The sequence below is a fragment of the Aulonocara sp. 'chitande type north' Nkhata Bay genome, linkage group LG7 (genome assembly GCF_057382095.1).
Source record: "Aulonocara sp. 'chitande type north' Nkhata Bay isolate Kocher_YH1m ecotype deep benthic linkage group LG7, A_spYH_male_GT1.1, whole genome shotgun sequence".
Taxonomy (NCBI): Eukaryota; Metazoa; Chordata; class Actinopteri; order Cichliformes; family Cichlidae; genus Aulonocara; species Aulonocara sp. 'chitande type north' Nkhata Bay.
This window is the reverse complement of record NC_141350.1, coordinates 66,766,607-66,794,027: the sequence shown is the minus strand read 5'-3', so window position 1 is coordinate 66,794,027 and position 27,421 is coordinate 66,766,607. Positions and strand designations below refer to the sequence as shown.

The 27,421-nt window shown below is 41.9% G+C and overlaps 1 protein-coding gene across 4 annotated transcripts; it reads right to left on the bottom strand.

Annotated features, from left to right (window-relative positions):
• Nucleotides 1-284: 284 nt before the first annotated feature.
• On the bottom strand, nt 285-27,421 carry kiaa0513 (KIAA0513 ortholog). Of its 4 annotated transcripts, none has more exons than XM_086302084.1 (13): nt 27,314-27,421; nt 18,202-18,772; nt 14,866-14,965; nt 11,313-11,386; nt 10,515-10,585; nt 9,588-9,795; nt 9,460-9,500; nt 9,262-9,334; nt 8,367-8,444; nt 8,052-8,081; nt 5,517-5,597; nt 4,152-4,246; nt 285-3,833 (listed from the first exon to the last, which is right to left on the bottom strand). In XM_086302084.1, exons 2-13 carry the CDS (start codon nt 18,579-18,581, stop codon nt 3,784-3,786), a joined length of 1,281 nt encoding a protein of 426 aa, XP_086158210.1. In that variant the 5' UTR covers nt 18,582-18,772; nt 27,314-27,421; the 3' UTR covers nt 285-3,783. The 4 variants fall into 4 exon arrangements, with proteins under 4 accessions (XP_086158210.1, XP_086158211.1, XP_086158212.1 ...); XM_086302085.1 differs by lacking the exon at nt 27,314-27,421 and adding an exon at nt 21,070-21,425; XM_086302086.1 differs by lacking the exon at nt 27,314-27,421 and adding an exon at nt 20,410-20,687.

Sequence of the window (27,421 nt, the reverse complement as noted above, 5' to 3'; positions counted from 1 at the left end):
ACTTTACAGCCTGAAATGGGTATGAACCCTTCTTCTTCTAATTTGAGCTTCTATATTGTTTAGATGTTTTTTGTCAGCTCCATAGCTCTTCTTGATTTCTTCTCATTTCATGCATCATCTGCTATTCATTCCCATTTCCAAGTCTTGTCAATCACCTTTAAAACGCTCTAAATAGAAGTGAAAGGTGAAAGTTTGGCAGCTAAAGGCTGCAGGTGAATCAAAGAGCACCAAAAACTGATCCCCAACTCCACCGACACATGGATGTTTTCCACATTCACGCCACAACAATGTAAGAATACTTTAATGATTTCACACGGTTTACACTACACAAAGTTCATCTTCAACATTTCACAGCAGACACGCAGGATGTAGAGAGGACGAGGGCACCAGCCATGCAGAGCAAATATAGGTTTATTCAGAGGGAGCTGAGAGTACAGATGAGTCTGGCAGCTAAAATGGGTGTTGAACTACAAGCATCCATTACTGCGCGGGTGGGGGTGGAGGGTATTTACAGTGAGGATGAAAGCAAAGATGTTTGGGTTAATGATGGTCAGCTGTGCCTCTGACAGATGAAGGTCGTCTGTGACTTTGGAGGTTGTTCAGTGGAAAAGCACTCCTCAGAAACCTTGTAACATATTAACAAATGTAGCTTTGATGAACATTACGTGGAATAACTTTCAACTGAGACACTGATTCCAGCTAAAATGACCCAGGCTCACTGATTTACTGCGTTGCAATCACACAAACAAACTAAAAGCGGAAGCGTCTGATTGTGTAACAGCTGAATCGGTACAGTAAAAGTTTGAGTTGCGGGAATAAAAGCGGGAAGATTGCTTTGCTTTTTCCTGATGATGGACGCTATTTGGAACATGTAGAAATTTTTAAAAATTACTTGTGTAACTTTTTATGTACATTAAACCAATTAAACTGTTCTGACTCAGTAACTTAGTTTTTTTTTTTTTTATTATTTCGCTGGTTGGTTTTATTTCAAGCGAGATATTATTTTTATAATTAAAAATTTCATTTGTGTTTTATTTATTTGGCGTGATATATAGAAGCTTTAAACTCACTAGAGAAATTTGCTGTCAATTAAAAGAATTTGGGCTACTGTCTCAAAATTGTGACTTCACACAAGTTACATGTGATAGAATTTCAAATAATGTCAAAAATTCAAGTTGGGCATTTTGAAATTCTCAGTATTTCAGAATAATCAAAAATTTTCACATAAACTGAAATTTTAAGAAAACGACTGAAAGTTTTGACAAATTTTCTGGCAAATTTTTTTCAACTTACATTTTTTCCGTTGGCAGAAAGTTTCCATAGTAACCGTTCTAATTTCAATATAATACATTTCATATCAGTTTACAATTCCACTCTTTAATTTCTAATTATATTTTTATGGTGTTTAAACACAAATCTAACAACATAGCCAAAAAATAATATTATGAAATAAAGTCACCTTCATTTTTTTAAATTACATAAACATTTATTGGTTCATTTATATCACTTACACAGTTTATTCACTTTATAAGTTGTTTTAAATTCACTTACCACTGAACAGTTTGGGGCTCTGTACCTTCACTTACACCTGAATTTGTCTCTAGAGGGATATGTTAGAATAAGTGTAGTGCAAATTGCTCATGCTTGGCTAAGAAGCACAACCAAAGGGTAATATTAAAAATCAGAGCATTTAAAGCTGGAACATGGGGACAAGCACAATGGTTAAGTCAGTGTGCACACAATCTAAGAACGTGGGGAAAAATGGGTTTGGAGGATTTGCAAAGACGTCAGTTATGCACGTTGATCAAGATTGCTATGAACGAATGATTCACATTTAACAACAACATCAGTATCTGCACACATGAACACAGCTGGGATGTCCAGGGGGGCACTTCAGGGTCACATTACAATCAGACTAAGGTCAAGGTTCACAATTACATCTATGATTTATACCTTTACAATTAAACAACAACAGTATACAGAGAAATATGCAATATATACATAATAACTTCACTATTGGACAAAAATGGAATTCATCCCGCATGAATGTGTCAGCCTGACTTTAAAACCTTCATATATTCCTGTTTAAATTCTTCCACTGAGAAGTGCAGACAATGCTGCCCCACAGTGGCAGACTAAAGTAATACAAATGTCATATGGACGCACATGCACCAGAAACAGGCAACATGCTTAAATGATATTAATGTTACATTACAGCCACATGGAAACAGACCACAACACATGTCCATCACTGAAGACACAAACAGCCACAGCAGAGGAGCGGGTACGAATGTTTGGTCAGCTGAGTGAGGGTAGAATAACAGGATAAGGAAAAGGATGCTGATATGGACAGAAGGCACTTTGGAAAGATAAGGAGTCCCACAGTTACAGTAATAATAACAGTAAAACAAAATAAATAGATAAACAAAATCAGCATCTCTGAATTGCAAATGTGTGAATCTTGAAGTGAAAAACAAAAGGATTAAATAATCATTTCACATAAATTAGAGGCAAAAGATGGTTAGCTTAGCATAAAGCCACAAATCATTGTTATATCGACCTTTTCGCATCGATAAATAACTTGATATGATCTTCAGTGAGCTGAGGAGAGGAGCTGGAAGGCGGTTTGCCATGTTTGGTCAACAGCAGGCTTCTGTTTCTCGTTTCTGTAGCTAAGTTAACCCAATCATAACCCAATCATTGCTGTTGTTGCGACTTCATATTTAATTTACAGCTTTGAGAATGGATTCATTGAGTAAGGTTGTAACTGTGGTTGTTACCACCGTCTGTAACTGCTGCTCGAGCTAGCGTGACATAAAGGAAGCGGATGCCTGTGCAGCTTCTTTAGGAAGTTATATCATTTATGCTTATTTCATTGCAAAAATTGAAAACATTGTCGTTTTAAAGAAAAATATAGTTGTTGATTGATGATGTCACCTATAATCTAAGCCAGGTTAGCTCTTTAGCTCTTTTGTGTTACAATGAGAAGAACAAAAGATGTGCTAGCAGATCCAAAAGTTAGCTTTTTGGCCAAATGCTAAGTGAAGCGACCCCGTTTACTAAAACCGAGTTATTGGTTTGCAGTGTTAATTGTTGCGTGTAGCATCTTTGTGCGCACTGCCCTAAAGAGAATGCATGGGAAAATATTGCAATAAAGTTTTGCTTAAATGTAAATTTTATGAAACAGTTTTTGTGTATTTACAGAAAAAAAATGCACAATAAAGTTTCGAGGAATAAAAACTGACCTAAAGCCACCTGAACAGCAGATTAAAGCACAATGAATTCTTATTGCCATTAATGCTGATAGACAGGTTGCTTGACTTCTTCCTATAATAAATATGGTCACTGAGAAACACAGAATAAACAGCATATAGGATACGTAACATACACGTCACTGGTGTAATACATAAATCCAGTGTATCTGAGGCTGTTCGAGGCTTATACTGGATGGTTTATTCCTTTAGTTAACGTCACGGACAGATCTACCAGGTCACAGACACACGACTATTATAAATATTAAAGTAACGATGGCCTTATTATTGCTGATCCAGCACACGGTGCAGATGGAAGGGTTTTGCTACAGGTATGGCACAGCTCAGTACAGCAGGTCGTGTTGTTTTTCAGCAGCGCACCACACAAAAGCAGCAGGAAATTTAAAAAAAGAAAAAAGAGCCAGAGAGTCGGATAGAGCGACGTGGAGCTGGAAGGAAACGGCTGATGTGTTGCTGTGTGCTGTCAGATTGTCACGTGGAGGCTTTGAGATGCAGCCAGTCACTCTCAAACTCACTCTGCTGCCATTCGCTCTATGTGCTCAGTCAGCAGCTTGTACTGTTCTGCAGAGGGACAAAATACATGCGTTGTTCTTCCACACGTAAAGGAGCCACCTTTTAATTATTTACACACAGTTTATGATCACCGACAGACCAGCTGTGCATACAATGAAAACAAAAATATGAGATGGCATTTGGGTATTTTCTGATTACTGAATCACAAGTTCCTACCAGAAGACAACAGAAAAAAAATCCTTATCTTGAATTTTTAAATGATAATTTCAACTTTTAAATAACTGCCTTTTATTATCCCTATATATGAAAACATTGATCCATGAATACAAGAAAACTGGACCAATCCAAGGCTACTTCGTGCTTTACCTTCATTCAGGTTCCCAATAACTGCCTGCTTCTTCAGGAAGTCATTGCAGAGCTTCCTACTCAGACCAAACGCCAGCATGTTGTGAGTGAATGTCCTGAAAATACACACAACACCAACATCGTCTCAGTACAAGAGGAAAATATCACAAACACACAACAAATATTGTGCAGTCGTTGGCACATCCTCAGGGTTGTCACAATAACCGTGTTTTACAGTAACTATACGACTCAGTAACAGCATTACAGATATTATAGATTACACATGTAATATTATGGTATACATGATAATGGCGAAACAAAAATCTGCTATTGGGACACACCAATACGCCCAGCTGCAGAGGTTTTGTAGCCACCTCTCACCTTTTATTAATCATTTTCATGACTGTGGACTTATGCAGGACTAAAGTAATGGGCCCACCTTTTAATCTGTATTTAATCAGTATTGCATTTAATCTGCAATACTGTCTGCATTAACAGACATTGCAACACGTGCGTGGCTCTGTAACACCACTGTTACCACTGATGCAACAAGTCAGTTTGTGACATTTCTGCCATGCACACGTTTCACGATCAGCTGTAAATGATGTTACTGCAAAGCGGAAGCATTTAGGAACCACAGCCGCTCGGCCACCAGTCGTCACGTCATGTAAAGTTACTGAGGGGGGGATCTGAGTGCCGAAGAACATAATCTGCATTAACATCAGCGCTTAAAACGTGTGACGGGGGCTTCATGGCTGAGCAGTGAGCCTCACATGAGTGTTGTAAACGTGGAAAACACTTCTCAGTCTGACGGATGAGTCACAGTTTGACCAATGCCAGGAGAACGTTACAAAAAAAAGGCAAAAAAAAGGCGGCATAGCTACATTTAATGTAATTTTTTTTACATACACTACAAAAGTGTGATTTAAGCTTATTGTAGAGGTTCAGAAGTCATGACCACTTGTGTGCTGGTTCAGCATTAGTCATGTATCTACATGTGAGGTGCTACTGTGCGCCCACACGAGCAACAGAAAGGTGACTGAAACCATCTTTGTAATAAAGTATTTGTTGTTTGAGACACTAAAAAGATGTTCAGATTATTTTATTAATTACCACTTATTATCTCATCACCTGTGTTTTGTTACCATTTTATTACCTCCACCTAGGAGCTCATGTTTTGGTTTGTCATTTGGTCTGCACCATCTGATTTTACTGCACTGCAAACTTCTTAAAGTATGTTTAAAAAAATGAATATACAGAAAATAAAATACTATTCCCTTCAAAGTAAATATTGCCCAGAGAGCGAGCTGCCCTGGCGGGCGTTCGCGCTCCTTGTTAGGATTTCTTTCTATTACTACGTGGAAATCACGGAGGTGTTTTGGTTACCCCAGCTGGCCAAAGGCGATGTTCTCATCGATTTTGTAGCTGTCCTTCTTCTCCTCATCAGTCATGTGACACCACTTCTCCCTGCAGCAAAAACACAGTCGCAGTCAGACTTCAGTTCCACTCGACCTTCAGCTCGTCCACAGGAACAGGTCAGGGGTGGGTGTCACACAAATATCGCATCCAGCAAGGTTTCTTTACACAGAACATTGTGATTTTTTTTAAACTACATTGTGAAAAGCCAAGAAAAACCAAACAAGCATGACATCCAACCCTGTGACTGTCACTTTCATTTCATTACACATATAAGACACGAAAGAGCACATTAACCAGCCATCAGCAAAAAGACAACAACAAATGATTCATTCACAAAGAATCATCATTGTCAACACATGAAAAGCACTGATTTGGACTTTAGTGCTGCAAAACAAATATTTATGAATCTGGAAATGTTTCCAGATTATTATTGTCTGAGGTCTAATTTACATTTGACAGTTTTGACTCATTTGTCCTGAATTTGAATTAAATCTTTTATAACGCTTGAAAAAGAAGAAAACATGCCGTCATCTGTCTTTGAAGCAACACGCCACAAACTCCCCGAATAATGAAATCTTATCTGAGTCTGTCCTGGAAAAACAAAATCAAAACTATAAGTTGAAAATGAATTCATGACTTCTGTCACACACAGACGGCTATGTGTGAATACTTTTTATGCACTTATTATTATATCCATTGCTAACATCATATATTTGTCAAGGCAGAAATTAAAGAAGATCAAACATGTTACATTTTTTACATTTTTAAATTCTTATTTTTGCACGTCTATATTTAGATGTAACCAGTCTGCAGTGTAAGTACAAAAGCAAGCACACACACTGATTTTTAAAAAAGGCAGGAGAGGGGAACATGCAGATGGAGTCAGAGGAAAAAAAATGCAAGCAGATTAATGGTTTGAACATGCAGTGAGCTGTGAAGAGGCAGAGAGCATCTCCAGACTGCAGTGGATCTGCTGCCATCTATAAATACCATCCCAGACATTATACAAGCCCTCTTTGCACATTCCGGATATTAACTGTGGGTGTGATGCTTGTCAGAGGTAGGCACAAAAATCACTTCAACTGCAGCGTGACAGAGCTGCGCCCGACAGCCCCGACATGCCAACAGCCGTCGAAGAAAGAAAGAAGAAAAAAATGATCTTCACATCTCACCGTGCTCTGATTATGCAGATGTCCACATAGCACAGCCTCACATTACTCTCTGGTCATCACTAACAGAGGATCTCCTCTCACGGTTCACCGGAGCACATGTGACAAATCAGACCCGGGGCGACTGCCAGACCTCGAGACTCAAGTTCTGACATCCATCGGACATTTTTGGGTTTTTTAGCACAGATTCCTACAGATTTCCATCTTTATTCACCCATCAGAACATCTGGCGAGCACGGCTGTCGTGCAGTGAAATTGGAGGTCGTCTGTTTTGGTGACTATGGAGTCAGAGTGTCACCATAGTAATCGGTCTGGCACAAATCAGTGACGCATTTTAAAAAGCTGTAACGTTCACAATGCCGGGTGTCCACACCGCCCACCGCCCGGTGGTGTGACAACAATACTCCAGCAGCCTTTTACGGCTGGGGGTAAAGACTGTTAATGGTTGTAACACTCGTGACACAGAAGTCATTTTTGTTGCTGTGGATGTTTGAGCTGTCAGCGTTCATACTCATCCATCCAAGTCATGCATGGATTTGTGGAGTCACCGCTTCCTATGAGAAATGAAGCTACTCAGTGAGTTCACAGTTCCTTTGCATTATTAACCAGATGAGGTGGTTCTCGCAAGCTGCCCCTCAGCAGGCTTCCTGACCTTGGCCAATCAGAAGAACGTGGATTTTAAGGTCCCCATTTCAACTTAAGGGGATAGCTTAGCTTCGCTGACAGTGAATCAACCACAAATAACGTAAAGAGAGACAACACCCAAGCAGAAGGAAGCATTAATATAGAGAAAATGGGCACTGCTGTGTTTTCTGCTCTAAACTTTAAGCTACAAAAACGGGGGGGGGGGGTAACTTTTAATACCAAGCACAGCAAACAACAGGGGAAAAGTACTTGACTTTTAGCTAGCAAGGAAGCTATAAAGCAGGCAGACCTCAGTCCAGCAGAGCGCCTTCGGGACAGGAGATTCACATCACTGCAGCAACTCTGTGATGCTAACGTGTCAACATGCACAAAATCTCTTCCATGAAGAATTACGGCAGCTCAACAGAGGCCTGACCTGCTACTAACAAGGTATCCCTAATAAAGTGGCCCTCTGAGTGTAGTTTGGCGTCTGTCTTGTATATTAGCAGGAAGTGGTATGTACCATGCAAAGTGCAGTATGGCAGCAGCAGAGACCTATGTAAAGACCTATGTCATTCACATTGACATTCTCAAAGCTCTCTGTCCCCTTCAGGTTTAGTCCTCATGAAGATCTGCCCTTTGCCTTCTCCTCCACCTAAACTTTGATCTTTGCTTGTTTTGGTTTTTTTGGACAAACAGAGGGACAGACCTCACATGTTTCTCTTCATCCTGCGTTCCCCTGCCCGGCAGCAAGGCACAAGGAGACAAAGGGTTAAAGTCAGCATGCAGAAAAGGAGAGAACAATAGCAGCTTTTAGAGAAGGAGAGGAGAGCAGACAGGTGGAGAAAACAGAGGAAGGAAAGGAGGAGAAAGAAGAGAGGAGAGAAAAGGAGAAAACAGGTGAAGAGGGGGCTAGAGGCAACAGTAGCAAATATTTCATTTAGACAGGAAGTGACAAAGCAATAGGTGCTCCTTTAAACTCTAGAGATTCATATTTCCATCATTTAGTATTAAACAGACTCACCTCGTGGTCGGAGATCTTTTCTTCCTCTCACAATGGACAGCATCAAAAAAGGCGGCGTTCCAAAATCTCAGCGTGTGCCTGACAGACAGAACATGGACACGTTTCAGGCTTCACGCCTCCACCGCTTCACCAAACAGCCAGAAATAACCGTCACTTCTCCAGGCACAAAGAGGCTCTGGTATGATTCATACTGCAATGCCAACCATTTCTAACATGTGCAGTTCCCAACGCGCCGGTAATGACTCAGTGAAATTGGGGTGGGGGGGCAACAATGTGTAGAAGCTGCTTTTTGAAATTAAGCAGTAAACCGAACAGAGCTCCTTTTTGCGTCGTGCCACTGATTTGAAATGTTACCTTTTTGTTTCTCATCACTTTCAGTTCAATATTGTTACTTTTTAATTTGTAACAATTTATGTTATATGGTCACATTATGACATTTTGAACAATGACTGTGAATTAAGGTTGTTTTTCATCTCCTAATGTCATACAGTTTATGCCATAATACACTTAGGTTTTGTGCGTGGGATCATTGTCCTGTTTCATGACCCAGTTTGGGTCGAGCTTTAGCTGTAGCACAGACGGCCTCACATCTGACTCCAGAGGACGGCCGGTACTGTCAAGAACTTAAACATTAAACATGCTAACTATGGAGCTTTAGGCTTTTTGCATTTTCTCTGAGCGACACACGGTCATTCTTTGGGGTGAATTTCCTGACGTTCCCGACCAGCAAACCACCCAAACCTCTGCTTTTATAGAGGTGCTCACACGTGCTGATGATCAGTTCATCAGGTGCATTTGATTAGCATCACCTGGCTGCTACAGAACTCAGTGTATTCTAGTTTTCTCTTAATTGAGTCCCGTGAAAAGTTTCTTCCTCACATGATGTGATTCTTACCAGATAGGTTGCTGCTTCAGGTGAGTGTACAGGTACACCTTTTCCCCTTTCTTTTCCTCTGGAGCGCCTGACACTGAAGAGGAGGATGAAATATAACAGGCAGGGATGGACTCAGGTTTGTTTCTAGAACATTCTTTAAAAAAGTAAGAGCACTGGAGCAGCAAAGTGAAATAAAAAATGATTTCTGAGCTACGATACCTGGTGATTTAGGCTTCGTCTCCCCCGGATTTTCCCCATCACTGCAAAACAGATTGTAAGAGTGAGGAATACAGTGACAAGCGAAAGTGTTAATGAACAGACTCAAAGGAGGAGGTGCAGATGCTCACTCAGACTTGGGAGCCACTGAGCTTCTCAGCTTGCTCTCCAGGCCCCCAAAGAAGCCTTTGACGTCAGTCTTGGACGTGTGTTTAAGGAGGCGCTCGGCAGCGTCCTTCTTCCCTGACAGCCAGGTGTTAGCCTTGTTGAGATAAGAGTCCAGACCAGCTGGAGCACCACCGCGATCCAACAGCTCCGAGGGAGATGGCTGAGACTTTCCTGAGAAGAAAAGCTCAAAATGCTGAGTGCTAACGTTGCCTAACAGCATCTCCCAGCAGCTACGTGCTTTGCACCGTCTGAGGTGGGGGGTTATTTTCACAGGTGTTCACTGAAGTACTTAAAAAAAATAGGCCCGTGTGAGATTTAATGAAGTGAACGCGTCACTTTAGCCCAGCAGCAACTCAGTGAGCTGGAAACGAAAACAGTCATTAGTCTGTAAGATTGTGTTCACAACACAAAAGTGGAAACATGCTGTTACTCTGTGTAATCAGGGCTCTCTGCAGTCTGCAGCAGACCTTTGTGTGTCGCTTTGCGCCACAGTGCAAGTTGTTATAGACAGAAAAAAATATTTAACTTAGCAGACGTGCCTGCAGACTCGCTGATGCAATGCACTGTGTCACAGTGGTGTACTAATCACTCAGTGCTTCCTGCTTGCATAAGCACAAACACTACCTTTATTTGTGATGCTGCTGCAAGAGAAACCACAGAGCCAAACCCTGCTGGTAACATTCCCTGAATCAGCACTGAGGTGTCTTGTTTTTATAAAACAGACACAAACACAGATGTCTGTCTTTTGCACTTTTGCAGCTAAAAGTTGGAAAAGAAAAGCCTTTAATTTGGGCTGCAGAGGCTCAGCAGCGTTTCTCTTAAAAAGCAACACCTTACAGTCGCTCTGAGGTGGCGTACAGACTGTTTTCAAGAACTTCAGCTGATCTTACCAACGTAATAATAAGTGAAGCACATGGTCATGAGGTTTTTTGCCGGGCTGTAGTCGTCCATCTGGTAACACCTGCGACAGAAAAACAAAACAAGAAAAAACAGCATTTCTTCAGATGTGATCCTATGAAATGATGACTTTGGTGGAAAATATATGAACTAAATATTATGTAAAGTATGCAGAAGTATATTTTTAGCACCCTTTGTCTGTTTCTGTGGAATTTAAGCAAAAACCACTCAATGCTGAATTTTCTGAAACTTGTTGGAGAGGTAAACAAATGAAGATGCATTTACTGCCTTGGGTGTGTGTTTGAGGTCATGTTCATGCAGAAAATCTTCAGAGATCCTGGAGAATTATTGCTCAACAACACTTTAATGATCCCAATAAGGTCGGACTCGTTGGAAGTTAACAGTAAAGAAAAGAGGAGCAGCTCTTTCTGCACATTACTGCAAAGGTTTTACTTCTTTTTGTTTTGTGGCACAGTTCAATTTTCTAATATTACCGTATTTACTTAAAGTTCCTTTTAATGTCAGAATGTAATGTTCTTGACAGATTTATCTGATCTTTCATGTAATCTGTGACTGATTATTAACAACTGAATAATCTTCAAATTACCTTGAATGCACATAGAAGAATAAAAACCTCAAGCTAACGCGAGCGCCACGTTCGGTTCAGCAGCATTTGCAAGACGCAGCTTTGATTCCAGCTCTGCTAAAAACTTATGTCACATGACCACTTATTCAAAATGATGGCTCAAGTTCACAGTAAAAAAAGTTACAGTTGGACCGTATTTACTTACTCAAATAGCACAACTGCAAAAGACTGCACGAGTCTGTAGAAGGTGGCCTCGCTCACACATTTGGAGTGGCAGCGCTGTGAACACAGTACAAGTACATGTCACTGCAAGGAAACAACATTTCAGGAGAATATAACACCTGCGCTTCTTTCTTCACATGCATCAGAGTGATGGTTTTCCCGTCACACGACAAACAAGAAAACAATCGAAAACACATCTTTTTCAGCTAATGCCGTATTCACCAGATTCCCTCCTTCCTTGATTAAACCACAGCGTGTGGCTTTGCAGGAAATGACTGAGCCTTGAGCTATGAGCCCGTGAGATGCTTTTAAAGACTGTTCTCTCTGTAACAGCCAGTGGGCTCAATGTTGCAAACAGTAAACGAGGCAGAAGGACGATGGTGGTGTTGGTCAGGGTTTGCTGGTGGAATTTGTGGAAAGAGGAAAACAAATACAAAACAACAGACTTATCTCTGCGGCCACAGCTCAGCCGTTTCCTGTTGATGTGAGAACATCGAGAAGGCCAGAAGGAGCTGAGGATGCACAGTGTAAAATCTACACATGAGTTTATCATTTGTTTGAACACTCGTTTGTTTTTGACTCGAAACAAACCCGACGGATCAGCAGCATCTGTAATTTAGGAGTCAGGCACCTGTCTGCATGTAAAGACAGGTAAGAAAGAAGAAGAAGAAGTGCAAATGACTCCTTCAGTGAACTCTGATGGAAATTTGCTACAACTGGCAAACAAAGCCTTCACTGTGTCTCAGCTCTAAAGTGTTTGATGACTACCACGTCGGGCTGGAACCAATTATTTCATTTAATCTGCTGATTATTGTTTGGATTAACCATTTAGTCCATGAACCGTTTCCAATGCTTTGTTCTCGTTTGTATAATTTTGTTTGTTTAAGAAAGCAAACCCAGAGATACGCCGGCCTCTGGAACATTTATCAGGAGGGGATCAGGGGCCTTTCCAGAGACGCCGAGGCCGTTCAGCTGGATATCCAGGAGTCTTCTCAGCTGAGAAGACAGAACAAGTGGCACGTGTCTTAATATTGAGGACGTGAAGGATGAGATGCAGAAAGCTCAAGGACTTGAAGAACCACCATAACTAAAGCTCAGGAACTTTGCCAAGAACTCAAAGAGGTGAATGAGAAGCAGAGCTCAAAGTGACAAAACGGGAGGTGAGAATCTCGACAGAGAACTCCCGAGAGACAAAAAAGAAAGTGAAAATGATCAACTGAAGGCTGTGGGAGTCGCAGAGTGTCTTCAAGGAAATAAAAGAAAAACATGCAGAAGGTCTCAGAGTCAGAAGCGTGTTCAGCTGAGCTCAGTTTGGAAACAACAAGTTTCATCTTGAGATCCTGGAGCTGCAGCAAACGCTCAAGTAAGAAAAAGACTCGGAACCGGACAGAAGCCGCAAACCTCAAGACCTTCAATGTGACACACTGCGACTGACGCTCCGGGAGGGCTGAAGCGACAGGACCGAGGAGGCCCAAGGGGTCGGAGAAAAGCTACCAGCTGACAGCAGGGCAAGCTGAGGGAGACAGAAAAAAAGCAGGAAGTAGTAGTTCGAGACATCGTGGAGCTCACACAGATGCTCAGAAACACGTTTGACAGTCCAGGCAGAGAAGCATGAAGCCGAGGCTGCGGAGAAACTGCACCGCATGGCTAAAAACAAAATCAGCTGCCAGAGTGAAGACGGCTTTTACAAACTTCTCATTTGACAAATAAGTAATCAAATCTCATATGTTGATTATACCTGTGTCTCTACACCAAATGACTCCATCACAGTGCAGAAATGAAACCTTCAGGGTGTTTTGTTTGAGTTCCTTAAAGCTCATTTTTGCACAATAGAAAGCAGAAAGGTCGCTTTTTGTACAACACAGCAGCAAAAGGAAAATACCAAAAGAATTTAAAAAGGACACAGAGGCTACTAAACTAGCTCGTAACAATGTGCAACAACATGTGACTGTGTGTACTTTCAGTCATTAAAAGGAGAATAATGTAACAAAAAGCATCTAAAAACACAAGTTTGAAGTCAGCGCCACTTTAGAATAATATCACAAACCGAATGCTGTTTTTAAATCCTCTGCAGCAGCACAGTTTCCACCTCTGAGGAAAGTTGTTTTCCAAAAAGTCCGAATGACAGCAGCAGTCAAAGAGCTCCAACACTTTGGAGCCGACTACACTGCAGCTCCATAGCAGTAATTTTCTCAGTATATTCTGCCATGGTTTACTCTTAATGTCACTTAATACCACCACTAACATGGTGGGTAATTATCTTCATGCCTCTAAGATGCGTAGTTTGTGACGTCTCTAATAGTTTCCAAAATTGCCTTAGATATGAATGAGCAGCGGGCTCGACTGAGAAGAGAGGAAGACTGACTCACTGACACAGGTCGGCTTTTAAAGAAAGTCTGAAACTACTTTTTAATATCACCTTATCATAAATGCTTCCACATAAACTGGAGTTAGAAATTAAGACGTTGCCAAAGCGAATATCTGTAAAGGCAGTGCTGTCTGCTCTTCATCAATGTGACGTTAGCTTGCTCGTTGTTGGTCAGCACTGTTTTTGCTGCTGTGCTTGGTTCTTGAAATGTTCGCATAAATCACATCAGAAGAATCTTACATTTCCAAAAGGTATGTTGCACAAGTACACACGTTTACTCAGCAGTTAAGTGCGCTGCACAGCTGTCTGGTTAACAGTCTTGATGGGCGAGTGTATGTTTACGTATAAGATGTTTTGAATTTCGATGCTTTGAGGAGAACAAAGCAGGAAAGAGCTGATCGTGGACTTCTCTACAAAGCAGGCGAGGAATTACAAGCCCCTCATCATCAGTGGCACGCCAGTGGAGAGAGTGGACAGTTTCCGATACCTGGGTGTCCACATCACTCAGGACCTGTCATGGTCCTGTCACATCAACACCCCGGTGAAGAAAGCCGTCAGCGTCTCTTCTTCCTCAGAAGACTTAGAGACTTCCATCTGCCACTGAAGGTGCTCAAGAACTTCTACTCCTGCACCATCGAGAGCGTCCTGACGGCAAACATCTGCACCTGGTTTGGGAACAGCACCAAGCAGGCCAGACGAGATCTGCAAAGAGTGGTGCGCTCGGCTCTTCTCACTGTTGAGGTCTGGGAAGCGCTTCCGCTCCCTTAAGGCCAAAACAGAGAGAATGAGGAGGAGCTTCTTCCCCCAGGCTATTCGGGCCCTGAACCAGGTGTAGGACTGGACTCTCCCACACATATCACATCACCACACGCACTCTGGTTTTTCTTCATGCACACTTCCTATAATTTATAATCTCTTTCTGCTATTTGCACATTTTTTTACTGTAAATTTCTAAGTTAAATCTGTAAATTTTGTATAACCTGTAAATTGTAAATACTGTAAAACCACTGACATTTAATGGTCGGGCATTGCATTGCACAGCACTTCACCTCATGTCATACTGTGTATGGTTGTGTGTGAGACAAATAAAATTTGAATTTGAATTTGAAATGACCTGCCATTGTATAATGGGTATAACGAGGGAGCGTTTGAGTTTCTCCGGACTTACCTGAGCGCTGACATACTTGGCAAACCACTCCCTGCCTTTTCCATTCTCTCCACTGCACAACTCTCCAAAACGAGCCTTCTCCTCTTGGTCAAAGTCCTCTCTGTGAAAACATGGGGCTGCTGTGAAAACACACTTTAAAGTCTGCTTTGATGAAAATGAAACAGAGAAATCTGAAAAATACAAAGAAGATGGTTCTGAAGTTTGGACTGACCGACAGAGAAAGGTCGAAGATGTAAAAAACAAAAAAGACTGGCAATCACTGATTTTACATCACTGAGCTAACAGCCAGCTCTTACAGGTGATTTCAGAAGATTGCTCATGTTTATTAATGTGAAAGATGTCACTGCTGTCCCAGTGAAACAGCACGGCTTTAACAACGTAGTGAAATTACCTAAAAAGTAGCAGCATTGCAGGGCAGCAAATATCCAACTGCATACTGCACAACATTCAAACTCATCTTGTGTATTTACTGTCTGCCTTCATGATGCACAGCTCGCTTAGTCATGCATTACTGCATTAGCATCTACAGGATGCGGCTCATCATAGCTCGAATCCTTTCACTATTACATTAACCCTTTAAGACCTACCATAGAACCAAGTCCGCCAGAGCTTATATTATATTTTTACATGCTGTAGAGCCATTTTTGGGAGCATTTCAATTTGCTATACATCAATACAACTGTTATAGCCCATATTTTAATAATATGTCTGCATTAAGTCCATAGTAATTACATGAATTGCAAAAAAGTGCAATAAACTACAAAAAAATTAAACATCGTTTTTGTTTTGTTTTTTTTACATAAATTTCTACTTGGAGAAATTTAAGAGGCTTATCCCTCAAAACTTTAAATACAAAAAATAGTTTACAACAACAGGAAATTTATTTTGAGTGTCTTCATAGTTTTATTTTTGAGACACACCAATTTTTATATACTGCAGGAAAAACGAAAAACAATCCTATGATGCAAATTTGCAAAGGAAACAGCATGTGCATCAAAATAAACTGTTTAAAGCAGTGCAATTTGAGTTCTAAGCATCCCAGAAACTATTCAGAAAAGCATAAAGTCAAACATGACTTATAAAAACACCAGTATAGGCTTTTAAGGCCTACAAGTAAAAAACTACATTTTCTGTGAAAATGACGTCACTTTCGGTTTCGGGCAGGTAATGGCGGACATGCGACAGTTCGCGCTGACGTCTGTTTCAATGTGGGAAGTGTTTTGAACAGCTGATCGAATCGGCAAAGCGTGTTTCTGGAATATTATGTTTTTGTTGCTGCAAGTGCTTTTTATGCAATTGTTGCAAAGCTTTATGTGGAAGGAAACCGTGACCTAGGACAAGCTGATGGCATAAGATGTAAGTACAACTCCTCTGGTTTCATATGCAAAAAATTATTGCGCTAGCTTACGAGGTTCCAGTTCTACAGGGATTTAAAAATAGTTACGCAAAACGGAGCGTGCTGCTCCGACCGGCTTTAAAGGGTTAAGGGACAATCAGAAATCCACTAAGAGGGTGATGAAGATAATGAGAGATGACTGGACCGTCCCAGACAAAGGTAAAGAGGGCAAACTGCTGAATCAGAGTTCTAATGGCAAGAAGATTTTACTTTAGGATGAGATGCGTTATGGCATTGACCACAGAGAGGTCACCATGTTTTACTTGTCACCATGTGACCTCTCTGTGGGTCAATGTGCAAAGAGCTCAGTGGTCAATGCTTGAGGGGTCAAAATAAACACACCTAACAAAGTTCAATGAAATACAAAGCTGTCCTGATATTTAGAAGTGTCTTTGACCAACCTCACATTTCACTCCATTAGATTTCTTACGTCAGCAGACCAGTGACCCCCGTGACCCTGCCGCAGTGTCACGAGAGGCTCAACGTGTAAACCATGAAGCACGAGCACCAAGGCCACGTGCTAAGCACAGAGGCCACTGTTCAATTTCTTCACTTCTTAAAATATGCTCGAGTGATAACAGCAGAACCACCCATGTGTGTGATCATACAGTGCAAACACTGCTGCTTTAACATAAACGTGCCCATGGCTACATTGAGACACCCTGGTTGGAGTTTGTAACCTCCTCTGTGTTCAAATACCAACGATATCTTTTCCTTATCTGGCTTCCTGGACAGAATTTAGCACTCTGGTAAATGTCGACGCCACCTTCACCCTACAGCTCTTTCCCTGCGTTGATAATTTGGTGGCTTCCATCCAGACCCACACAATGCTCGCCAACATTGGAGAGGCGCTGTCGGACCGTCAGCTCCTCTATGACACACTTTGAAGTTTCTGTACTGTAATTAACTTCCTGCATGTATTTTCACAACATTTCTAGTTTCATAAAGACAGGCTGTTAGAAACATCCACTAAATCTGTTGTTAAAACACAAACACGTACAGACGACATCAGATAAAACCCGTCACGCCTACGGTAGACTCGTCTCCGCGATCGACATGGAGGGCTTACAGACTTCTCCACATTCTTTCTTTCATCATCACAAAACAAGTTTCAAAAATCTAAAGGCGAAAGGCAACACCTTTTCATCATACCAACTTACATTTTAACAATGCAAGTTAATCCAACGCCCTTTTCAGTAAACACTGTCCGCAGCAACCTCACATGACTCACGCTGCTTTCAAAGCCCACACTTTTGTGTGGAGATCAAAGCATTTCAGCCCAGATCGTCTCACCCTGCCTTCCTGATTTCATGTGGTTCAGATCTGACAGTTCACTTTCAGCAAAAGACAAAAACCCCCAGAAAGTTTCAATAGTCTCAAAGAACGACTGAAACAAACAGCGGATATCAGGATGATCGTTTCTCTCATCTTTGTCCGTTTTTTCCAGGGATCCCTGTTTGTAATTTCCCACATGTATGGCACAACTCTGATCTGTTTCAAGTCAATGACATTTCAGTAAGTCAGACCTCTTCTATTTGCAAAACACGATGCAACAAGTATGCCACTGATTCATCCTAAAAAACCCACAATTTTCAAGTTGCATGTTTTCTTACGAATGCCGACGCTGTACAGACGGTGTATACTTGTGCAATTTCAAAACTTTGCATCATTTTTCTGTCATTCTGCAAAAACTTATGGGATTACTCCATCATTTACCAACACAGAGAAGCAGACAGTTATTCACAGCTATCACTATTATCCATATCACTAATTAGCCTTTAGAATGTGTGAGGAAGCCGAAGCACCTGCAGAGAACACACAACATTTTTCTGTGGCTCTAATGCTTCACAATCTCATTTATCAAACAAATGTGAGCTGTCTTTTTTTAAGACTCACTCAAACACAAAAGACCAAAAACAGTTCAAAATGTTGCTCCTTACTTTCCATGAAACACCTTCTCCACATACGTCTTCATGAACTGCCTCCTCTCCACCGTCTCGGCGTCGGCTTCCTCCCCGCTGTGAGCCGACGAAGACGACGACCTTCTTAGTTCCCATTCATGAGAGGGCGGGTCCATGTCATTTTCACTGTCTGCCGACTCTGTAGCATCACTGTCGTTGTTTCCCTCCTCTGACTGGTGGTGGGAGTTGGGCTTGGTTGGAGCCATGGGCTCTGGCAGCTGGTGGACTCCTGTGGAAGAAGCTGGCTCTGGGGAGAAAATGTCTGTGTGTCCTTGGTGTTGCCCTCCATCTATGTTGAGAGTCTTGGTCTCTGACGGTAGGTCGAAGTCTATTAGGTTGTCCACTGCCACACCCTCCATGGTGGAAAGCCTCTTCGTTGTGACTGTGCAACAGTGGTGTTAAACAGAGCTATTTACTGCTGTGCAGGAACATGAGAGTGCTGGTCCCAGTTTAGGTTTCCACTGAAGCTGCCGGCCTTGCTAGGTTAGGATTCTGCAGATCATTCCACCCCTGAGGGTGCTGACCCTCACAGAGTGAACTCACAAAGCATCTGTGGACCAATGAAAGAGAGAAATCAGCAATATTACACCATGTTAAAATAGACAGTGTGAACATAATAATTTTAAAAACACACTTGACCTGCAATTCAAACAAAGATCATGTGGTTTGATAATGTTAAATACCATTAACAAAGGAATATATTTGGCCAAAAGCTGCAGTTCCTGTTACGTCCACTTGAGGCTATCTATGAAAGTGAGCCAGTCCCCACAGATTCCCATTTTAAAGCGCTCACATGAATAATTTTGCTTGCAGTGAATGTGTCCAGTATGTGCATCTGTGTGTTACATTCAATATACGGATGCAGTATGTTCGCCAAGCTAAGTAGCATTAGCTGTTAGCTTAGCAATCCACACTCATGCCCAAATATGGTCACTTCTAGCTCCAAGAAATGACACATAGTAGCTAAAACATTGAAGGCTCAGCAGGCAGACTGCAAAACCAACAGCCACGTCCATCTTTTACATACAGTCTATGCACAAATGTCCTCCTAATACATGGGTTTTATGCTTTATAAAAAATCATGCCATGTGTTACAAAAAAAACACATGTTGCTGATGTGGTGAAGTTTTTTTTTTTTTTTTACAAATGTTCTCAGTAATATAATTTCAGACCAGATACAAATTCAGAGCATTTACGTGAAATTGATCCATATACAGACATCAGCATTACTCATTCTGAAGCTTTACTAATAACCTTTCAGTTACTGATTTAGGAATTTCCAGCCACTCCTGTTGCAGATCACTTCAAGTTCAGTTCATTTAATGTGATTATCGAGTCCACTACATTGTCTCCTAATGGAGATTTGTCTCTGGCCAGAAAGTCTTTTCCTTGTTGATGAATCTAAAAGATTCAGTTCAATATTTATTAAAAAGCAACATCATGATGATTTGAAACATTTAGAAAAAGTGAACAAGCAAATCAGAGTCCTGAATTCATTTAGATCACCTTAAATATATTTAAACCTGGTTTAGCTATAAAGCCTTGAACTAACATTTCCCCTCCGAGTTTGTCCTTAAAGCAGCATTTCTGCAGGACTTGGTGCAGTTTTGCAAGAGTGGTTGGGTGGAGGTGCTGCCTTAAAGGCCAAAGTCAGAGAGTAAACAAACACCTCAAATTACAAGAACGACTGCAACCCTTACTTTGCTCCAAACTGAGACAGTGCTTTGCGACGGTCAGTCTAAGAATCCTTTTCTGCTATGAAAAAGTGAAAACATTCGTAATGAAAAGAAAAGAGGGTATTACAGGCCGTGTAGCTGTAAGTGTAAATTTAACCGCCAATAACAAAATGTTACGTGAATAAATCTATACAAGTTTACTTCTTTCTAAATTTGAGATGATAAAACAAAACCAGTGTGACATCTGACTCAACACCAGGCCTACCAAACGTGCCTACGGTGACACGGCACTTCTTATTTAAATGCTTAAGGTGTGAAAGTGAATATAATTTCCTGTTGTTTCTGATCGCACACATTCTGCAGGCAGAGTTAGCTGAGCAGAGCAAAGTATGCTTTGTGGTCTGACATAAAAAAACCCACAAACCTCCTGATAGGACACGCTTGTCCTCCCTGACTCTGATGCTTAAAGAAGGAGAAGAAGATCTTTGTATCTCAGAAAGCTGATCCTTACCTGGAGGCATCAAAACAGATCTACTGATCACTTCTCAGAGGGAAAAAAAGAGCACGAAAGAAAACGAGCAGCATGTTGTAGCTCCACACTGTCATTTAGATCCTGTTCAGTTGTCCTTGCTTTGAAATCTCACACCCCGTTCATCTCTAAAGTAAACCTCAGTGTTGTATTTTTAGAATCTATTCTTTCATCATGTTACAGTGCAAATAATAGGAAGTTGGAATGATTGATTAAAAACCACAAAGAAAAAGGCAAACAAATCTTAAACTGCACTGCTATACATCTCCTGTCACACACACCTTTCATCTGGTTTGAAATAAATGCCCAGGATTCTTCACCCAGCAACAGCTGGCATCCTTCTCTCTCACACACACACACACACACACACACACACACACACACACACACACACACACACACACACACACACACACACACACACACACACACACACACACACACACACACACAGCCCCTGGGCCAATGCTTGTCATGCAGCTCTGAAGATGAGGTTATATAATGCAGCGTTTAGTGAGTAAGACCGAGGGTGAAACACTCGAGATGCACAAACACACTCATGTGTACCTAAACACCCACATCACCAAAGACAAAGCAAACATTTGGCCTGCAGACGCTGCTTAACGTGTGCCATTTACTTACATTGTTTCCTCCGAGCAGGACACTGGCTGGACCTGCCGTCCCCGGTGACACGGCTTCCTCGCCTAATAAAACTAAACACCGGGGGGCGCTCTTTGATGTGTCCGCAGTCTGGCTGTCACTCTAACAGCCATGGTTTGGTGTGCAAGTCTGAGTTTAGGTCAGGGTTCAGCATCATTTTTGACAGAGTTAAAATCCCATCGAGTAACTTAACTGGATAAGTGGTAAAGAAAATGGATGGATGGGTCGTCATTTACCTTTGCAAACAAATCTCAGTATTATTGTTTCTGGGTGGGAAGAATTTTATCCAAGAATCTGTGACCAACCGTTATATTTTCACTCGGGATTGTAAACTGAGTTTTGTTCATTTGATTTAATTTTCATCAGGCTTGATTAGGTTTAAGAGTGGTTGCTAGGTGATGGAGTCTGTAATAAGACCCGCCCACCTAAGGAGTAAGAGCAGGAAAGAAATAAATCAAAGATATGTTGATGACAAATGTACTTGCGTTACAGCAAAACAAATCAAATCTAAGTCTCCATTCGAGTCGTACTTTTATTTACTCAAACCCTCTGAAGGTTAAACGTGGAAAATACTGGAAAAAGTGAGCATCTTATGTGAAGTTTAAACCTTGTTTTGTTCCTTCCTGTGATTAATCTGACACACTGGACTTCTGGTTATAACTCAGTGTAAGACTTGACCTTTCATTGTCATTGTGTTACCTTTATTCGAGTTACGGCTTACAAAGATCTCTTAGACCTAAAGGCCAATTATAGGCTTGACAGTAAGCCATTGTGTTTCATACTATTTCAAAGCCTTGTGCCAACAAAAGGCTTATCAGTGGTTGGTTTTGTCGTTTAAAAAAAAAGGTGTTGCGTTTTCTTTCCCATTGATTTCCATATGAGCCCTTCAGATATATTTTGCAAGGCTTGGCATGGGGCCACATCCTTGGTTGGCAAAGACTTCCTGTGGACAGGGCGCTCTTATGAATCACTACGCATTTCCTGTTAAGGTGAAGTCACAAGATCTTTGACACTCTATCCTTTATTTCTGCAGTGGAAGTGTAGATGTAGAGGTTTCCACAGACACGTCACTGGATCAAAGGTGATCTCTGCTTGGCTTTTTGAGCCTTCAACAGTCTGCACTGATGTTGGGTCAGGCGATTGTGGAGAATGGTCACTCCTTGGGTTTTCTTTGGTTCTCAAGCAGTAGTAGATGGAGCAGATGAAGAACGGCCTGCTGGTTGAACTGGTGCCAGTGTTCAACTACAGACTTCAGCTATTTCTGCCTCCATGTCTTGTTATAGCTTTGAATAGAGAGAGTGGTGTAATTCTCTCTCGTGCTGGTCTTCCTCCACATAGCACCAAACTCCAACTTGGATCGCTTATTGGACTTTTTCCATTACCCACAGTGAAATCATTTCTTAGCTAAACCTCAAGAGTTTGGCTTCATTTTGGATCTTTAGCAGTGGTTTAGAAAGGCTGCTCATCAGAACCTTTGCTAAGTGGAGTCTTTTGTTCTTCACTTAACAAATTCTCCATCTTTAAACATGTTGCCAGTGAACCAAACTCGATGTATTAATCTTCTGACAGTGAGCTCACTTTTCGCTGCCCTGATTATTTCAGTATTTCAAATATTTCAGGAGGTTGTGCACGACCGCTTTAGAATCTGTCAACATGGGGTGGCTGATAGCTTTGTAATTAGAGCCCACACCATATGGGCATTAACACCCAGAGCAGCAAGTCTCCGGCTTACATCCCAACAGGTCAGAACATTAGGTGCATTTTTATGCCCATGCAGTTTCTATCTTTCTTTCTACACTATCCTCGTCACTACAGGCATAAAAAACTTTCTTTTTCTGAAACAGAAACCTTCAGTTGAACCGTGACTTGTCTCGGAGAAAGCAACTTAAACCACAATAAATAGATTTACAGGTCATCCAGGCCTTTATGTTTTTGGCTGTAATTTAATCATCTGATCATGTTTAAGTGGTAAACATCTTGCATGGGTTAGTGAGCATATGTCCTACAGCTAAACAGTCGTGCCTGTGATGCTCAGAGTGTGAAATGTTGCTTGTCACATCTCTCCCCTGCAGCACTTCTTTTAGATGCCCGAAAAAACAGCAAAGCCCCTCAGTCAGCAGTCGTGATTCCCTGTTGAGGATGGATGGCAGCGGTACAATCACCTGCTGGCCAGTGACGCCATTTGGCCTGATTAATGTGCCCCGTCCTGCCACAACAAATGCACACACACACACACACACACACAGTCAGGGACTCTATAAATCACACTCCTCTCTGACTGCAAAGGATGCAGGATTTTTGCTTCCCTGAACCAGAAAGGGCGCTCCCAGCCCCCCCTCCTTCTCCCTGAAAATACACAAACACACAGTGACATGCAATCCCTGAACCCAAGTGCACACAAACACACACACAGCCCCTCCAGGTAGCATGCACAGAGGAGGGTGGTTCAATCGTGATGAAAGATACTATGAAGCTCGGGGGCTCCACACCAGCATCACAAGACCTTCTCCCATCTCATTTTCAGTGTGTGCTACACGACTCACACAGGGAAGCCAGAGCCGTTACGCAACCTTCCCCCCGAACCACTCCACCCGAGGAAATATTATTCAACACACAAAATCTGCTGAGCAAAAACGAACAAGGCACCCCCGACACAGTTCATCCATCTCTGTCGCCCCGGCTTTCTGAGCCTAAAACACCAAACGCAATCCAATAACTCAGCTTTCTCCACTATGTCAAGCACGGCATTACAGAGCATCAGCTCAGCGCATAAGCAAGGTGACTTTAAGGTCTCCGGCTCAGGCCACTCATCCATTTCTGTTCTCAGAAGCATTCCTGAACAATGCTCGTCTTTAATTCAGGTGAGAACCAATACCCGACTTGGGACTTCCCTGACCCGCAATCCTTTGCAATTTGAGAGGGTACATATTCAGTGTCCCCATTAATGTGCCTACTGGGATATCTCAGTTACCAAAACAAAAGCAGTGAATGCATTTTCTGGATCTTCCTTTAGAACACACACAAAGTCTGAAAAGACTTGGGAAGGAGGCTACTTCTCCTTCCTCCTTTTCTTTACATGATGACATCCACCCTGTTACAGTAACACCCTTCCTTGTATCTCAGGTATTGTGAAATAATTTAATTTTACAACTTTCACAATGTTCCAAAGCAGTGAAAACCGTGTTTTGTACTGTAACTGTATTCCAAGCAGTCTGCAGTGGAAACTGGAATATCCACAACCTGCACCGGGTCTACTGGCAGCAGCCTGCTAGTGACCAAAGCAATCACAAGAAGGATTGTGGTGCAGCACTGTACACCTCTTTGTGACTGATTTCAGCATGCAACAGCCAGCAAAAACCTGCAACCGGTCAGAGATCAAGATGATAAAAAAGATGGATGTAGCTTTGTGGAGGGAAAACTATAGCTCATCAGATGCCACCAGATGGCGATGGTTGTGATTGGAAAAGGGCCTTAATGTCTGTTTACAGAGGTCAAGGCCTTTCCTGACCTCTGTAAACACTTTGCTGCAGAGTGGACTGTCACTCATGTTGGGTCATATGAGTGCCTGTATAACACCCTGGTATTTGGCTGCAGTATAGATCACATGCTACTCATTACAGTTAAATAGTTACCATGCTGTATATGGAATGTATCCAAACCTGTCAAACAGGTCAGCCAGCATGATGACAGAGCAGACAGCTATTACAAGTATTTAAAACTATGTTATTAACATCTCCAGAGCTAAGAGAGTACACGGGAAAGCTCACAGTTTTAGAGACCAGAAAGACTAAAGTCTCTCCCCGATGCCCATCTTATGAGGAAGTAATAAAGTTGTTTCTAACAGAGGTGTTTTAGCTGTTGGCTGGGCAATGAACCTTCATAAAATCAGATAATGCTATTGTGGATGGTGAACTTCCTAGTGCAGATCCATGCTGTGATAGCATTTTACGCATTGCACCTTTAAGAGGCAGCAGGGAGTGGGTGCTGTGGGAGCAGTGGGATCAGAAACTCGAATCTTCAGAGGTGCAAATAAGATTAGACGATCTCAGAAAGAGCTGTTTGTCTAATTACAGGGTGTTAAAACAAGGGGGAAGTGAAGCTGTGTGGGACAGTTTGGAATAACTGACAACACTAATAAATGCATCTTTATAAAATCCTGCTACCCAGCCAATATATCAGAGTTTAACATCAGTATAAAACTGAGTTTTATGGTGCAATATAAACATGATCTAACAGCAGAACTACAGCGGCAGAGAGCGACGGCTGAAGCTCACAGGCTTCTGTCACGTGTTCAGTGGATGTATGACAAGCAGAAGTGTGTGATGGCAGATTGGTGAAGGTGTAGAATCTCAGCTGAGGGGCCTGCACTCCAGATAGGATCTCCTCACCAAACATTAACGCTAAATAATGTTCTCAAACCTCATCCACAACATCCACCGTGGATTTTTTATAGTGGTAAGAAAAATCCAATGCAGAGGTCACAGAGAACAGGACTGTGTACAACACTAATACCAGCACGTCAGATCTCTTCCTTCATTTCATTTCAGTCATCCAAACATGACTCCCTTGTGTAACATTCCCGTTTCCTCGTAATGAATTGTAAATTAGAAAGAACATCAGTCGCAATCTCTGAGAAATAGCATAAACCCTTTCCTCGTGCTTCACGACAGAAGGCAGAGGCTGCAGGGCAGCACGGCGATGCAAGCTTCATTTACAAAGGCAGCTAAACACTTCTGCCCCACGGATGAGGAGAACTGAGCAGCAAATGCTGTAAAAACTGACAGGAAGTTCATCTCCGTGCAGACTTCCAGATACCACCAAGCACAGTCCCCATCTTTGTCACACACACACACACTGTGGTGGTTCCACACAGAAGATGGAAATAGGCACATGTGAGAAGTCTCAGTGTGAAGGAGACCGTTTTTGCTGACTGCATGATAAAACTAACATCATGTTGTATTGAACATGGGCTCCCCCCCCTCGTGGACTTCAGAAGAGACCCCCTAGTGGTTATTAAAAAGAATGCAGGTGTGAACACAGTCATCGCGGTGTGGAGCAAAACAACCGCACAGAGAGCCTCGGAGAAGGTGATCTCGGTGTGGCTCCAAACGAACTGCAGAGGAGTTTGTTTCCAATCCAACTAGTATGTATGCTGATAATATGCTTTTTTTTTCCTTTTGTGTTTGTTATTTATTAAATTTTTCTTCCACAACACATTCATAATAAATTTTAAAAAAATACAGGTAAGTATATTTTGCATGTGTGGTCATCATTTTTTCTATAAAATCGCAAAGGACATCTTTCACAGTTTACTGCACACGCTCGTCTTTTCAGCCCACATTTACTTGACACTATTACATGTCAATAACTTCTGTCTGATCTCTTTGCCTTTGCTTATATAAAAGGAGTTCTTCCTCCCTGCTCTTGCCAAGTGAATGCTCATAAGGGAACTGCCATATTGTTTGGGGCTCTTCATCTAATCTTGAAGGGTCTTTGTAATATAGATTTTCTTCTTGGCAAAGAAAAGCAAAGTATCTGAACTGAAAAAGCAAAAATCAGTAAAATGATATTAAAAGCTGGTAAACCTGACAGTAAAGTAAAGGTGAGCTACTCTCCCATATTCATTATTACAGTAAAAAATGACAAATTCCTATATTTGGATGACACATCTGACGAATATAAATGTGTCTCTACATCCTTAAAAACGATGCTCCCTGTTTTGGTTTAAATCCACCGCCTTCACTCAAAGCGTAACAGCTCTCAGCGAGGTTTGGCTTACGAATACTCTCCAATCACAATCTGTCACGAGTTCATTAACATATGAAAAGTTAAAGGCACGAAGGAAGCAGGAGCTCGCACCGCCAGCTCCTCATCATCGGTGACCCGGGCAGACTGACAGCTCCGAGGAAGCGGCGCTGAACAAACAGACACGTTTCCTGGAAGGCTGGGAGCTCCGTGGAAGACTAGAAGCTGACCGTCAAGCCATTTTAAGGCAAACAGGGAAACCCCACGTCAGTCACAGAGAGGTTCGTCTGCAAGTGCAGCCGAACACATCCAAACGAGAGCGGCTGCAGCGTCCAGCAGCCCTATACGCTTTGACCCCAGAGCCATTCAAGCGACCACAAACCCCGCTGCACAATAACGTTTAAGACCCGTAAATTACGCAGTCCGGAACATGTAAAGTGACATCTGATGAGCTGACAAGGTAAATAAAAGCTGTACGTACATGAAACATCCGGTGCTGGACGGAGAAGAAGCAACTCACTGCTGCTCGTACGCGTCGCTCATCTCTTGCTCCTGCGTCTTCTTCTTTTTCTGTAGTGGCGTTTTCGAA

Coding starts and splice junctions, on each gene's coding strand:
- kiaa0513 (XM_086302084.1), bottom strand. CDS start 18,581: ATGGAGGGTGTGGCAGTGGACAACCTAATAGACTTCGACCTACCGTCA. Junction 9,796..10,514: donor CTTCACTTATTATTACGTTG/GTAAGATCAGCT, acceptor TTTTCTTCTCAG/GAAAGTCTCAGCCATCTCCC. Junction 5,598..8,051: donor GATGAAGAGAAACATGTGAG/GTCTGTCCCTCT, acceptor TTTTTGCTGCAG/GGAGAAGTGGTGTCACATGA.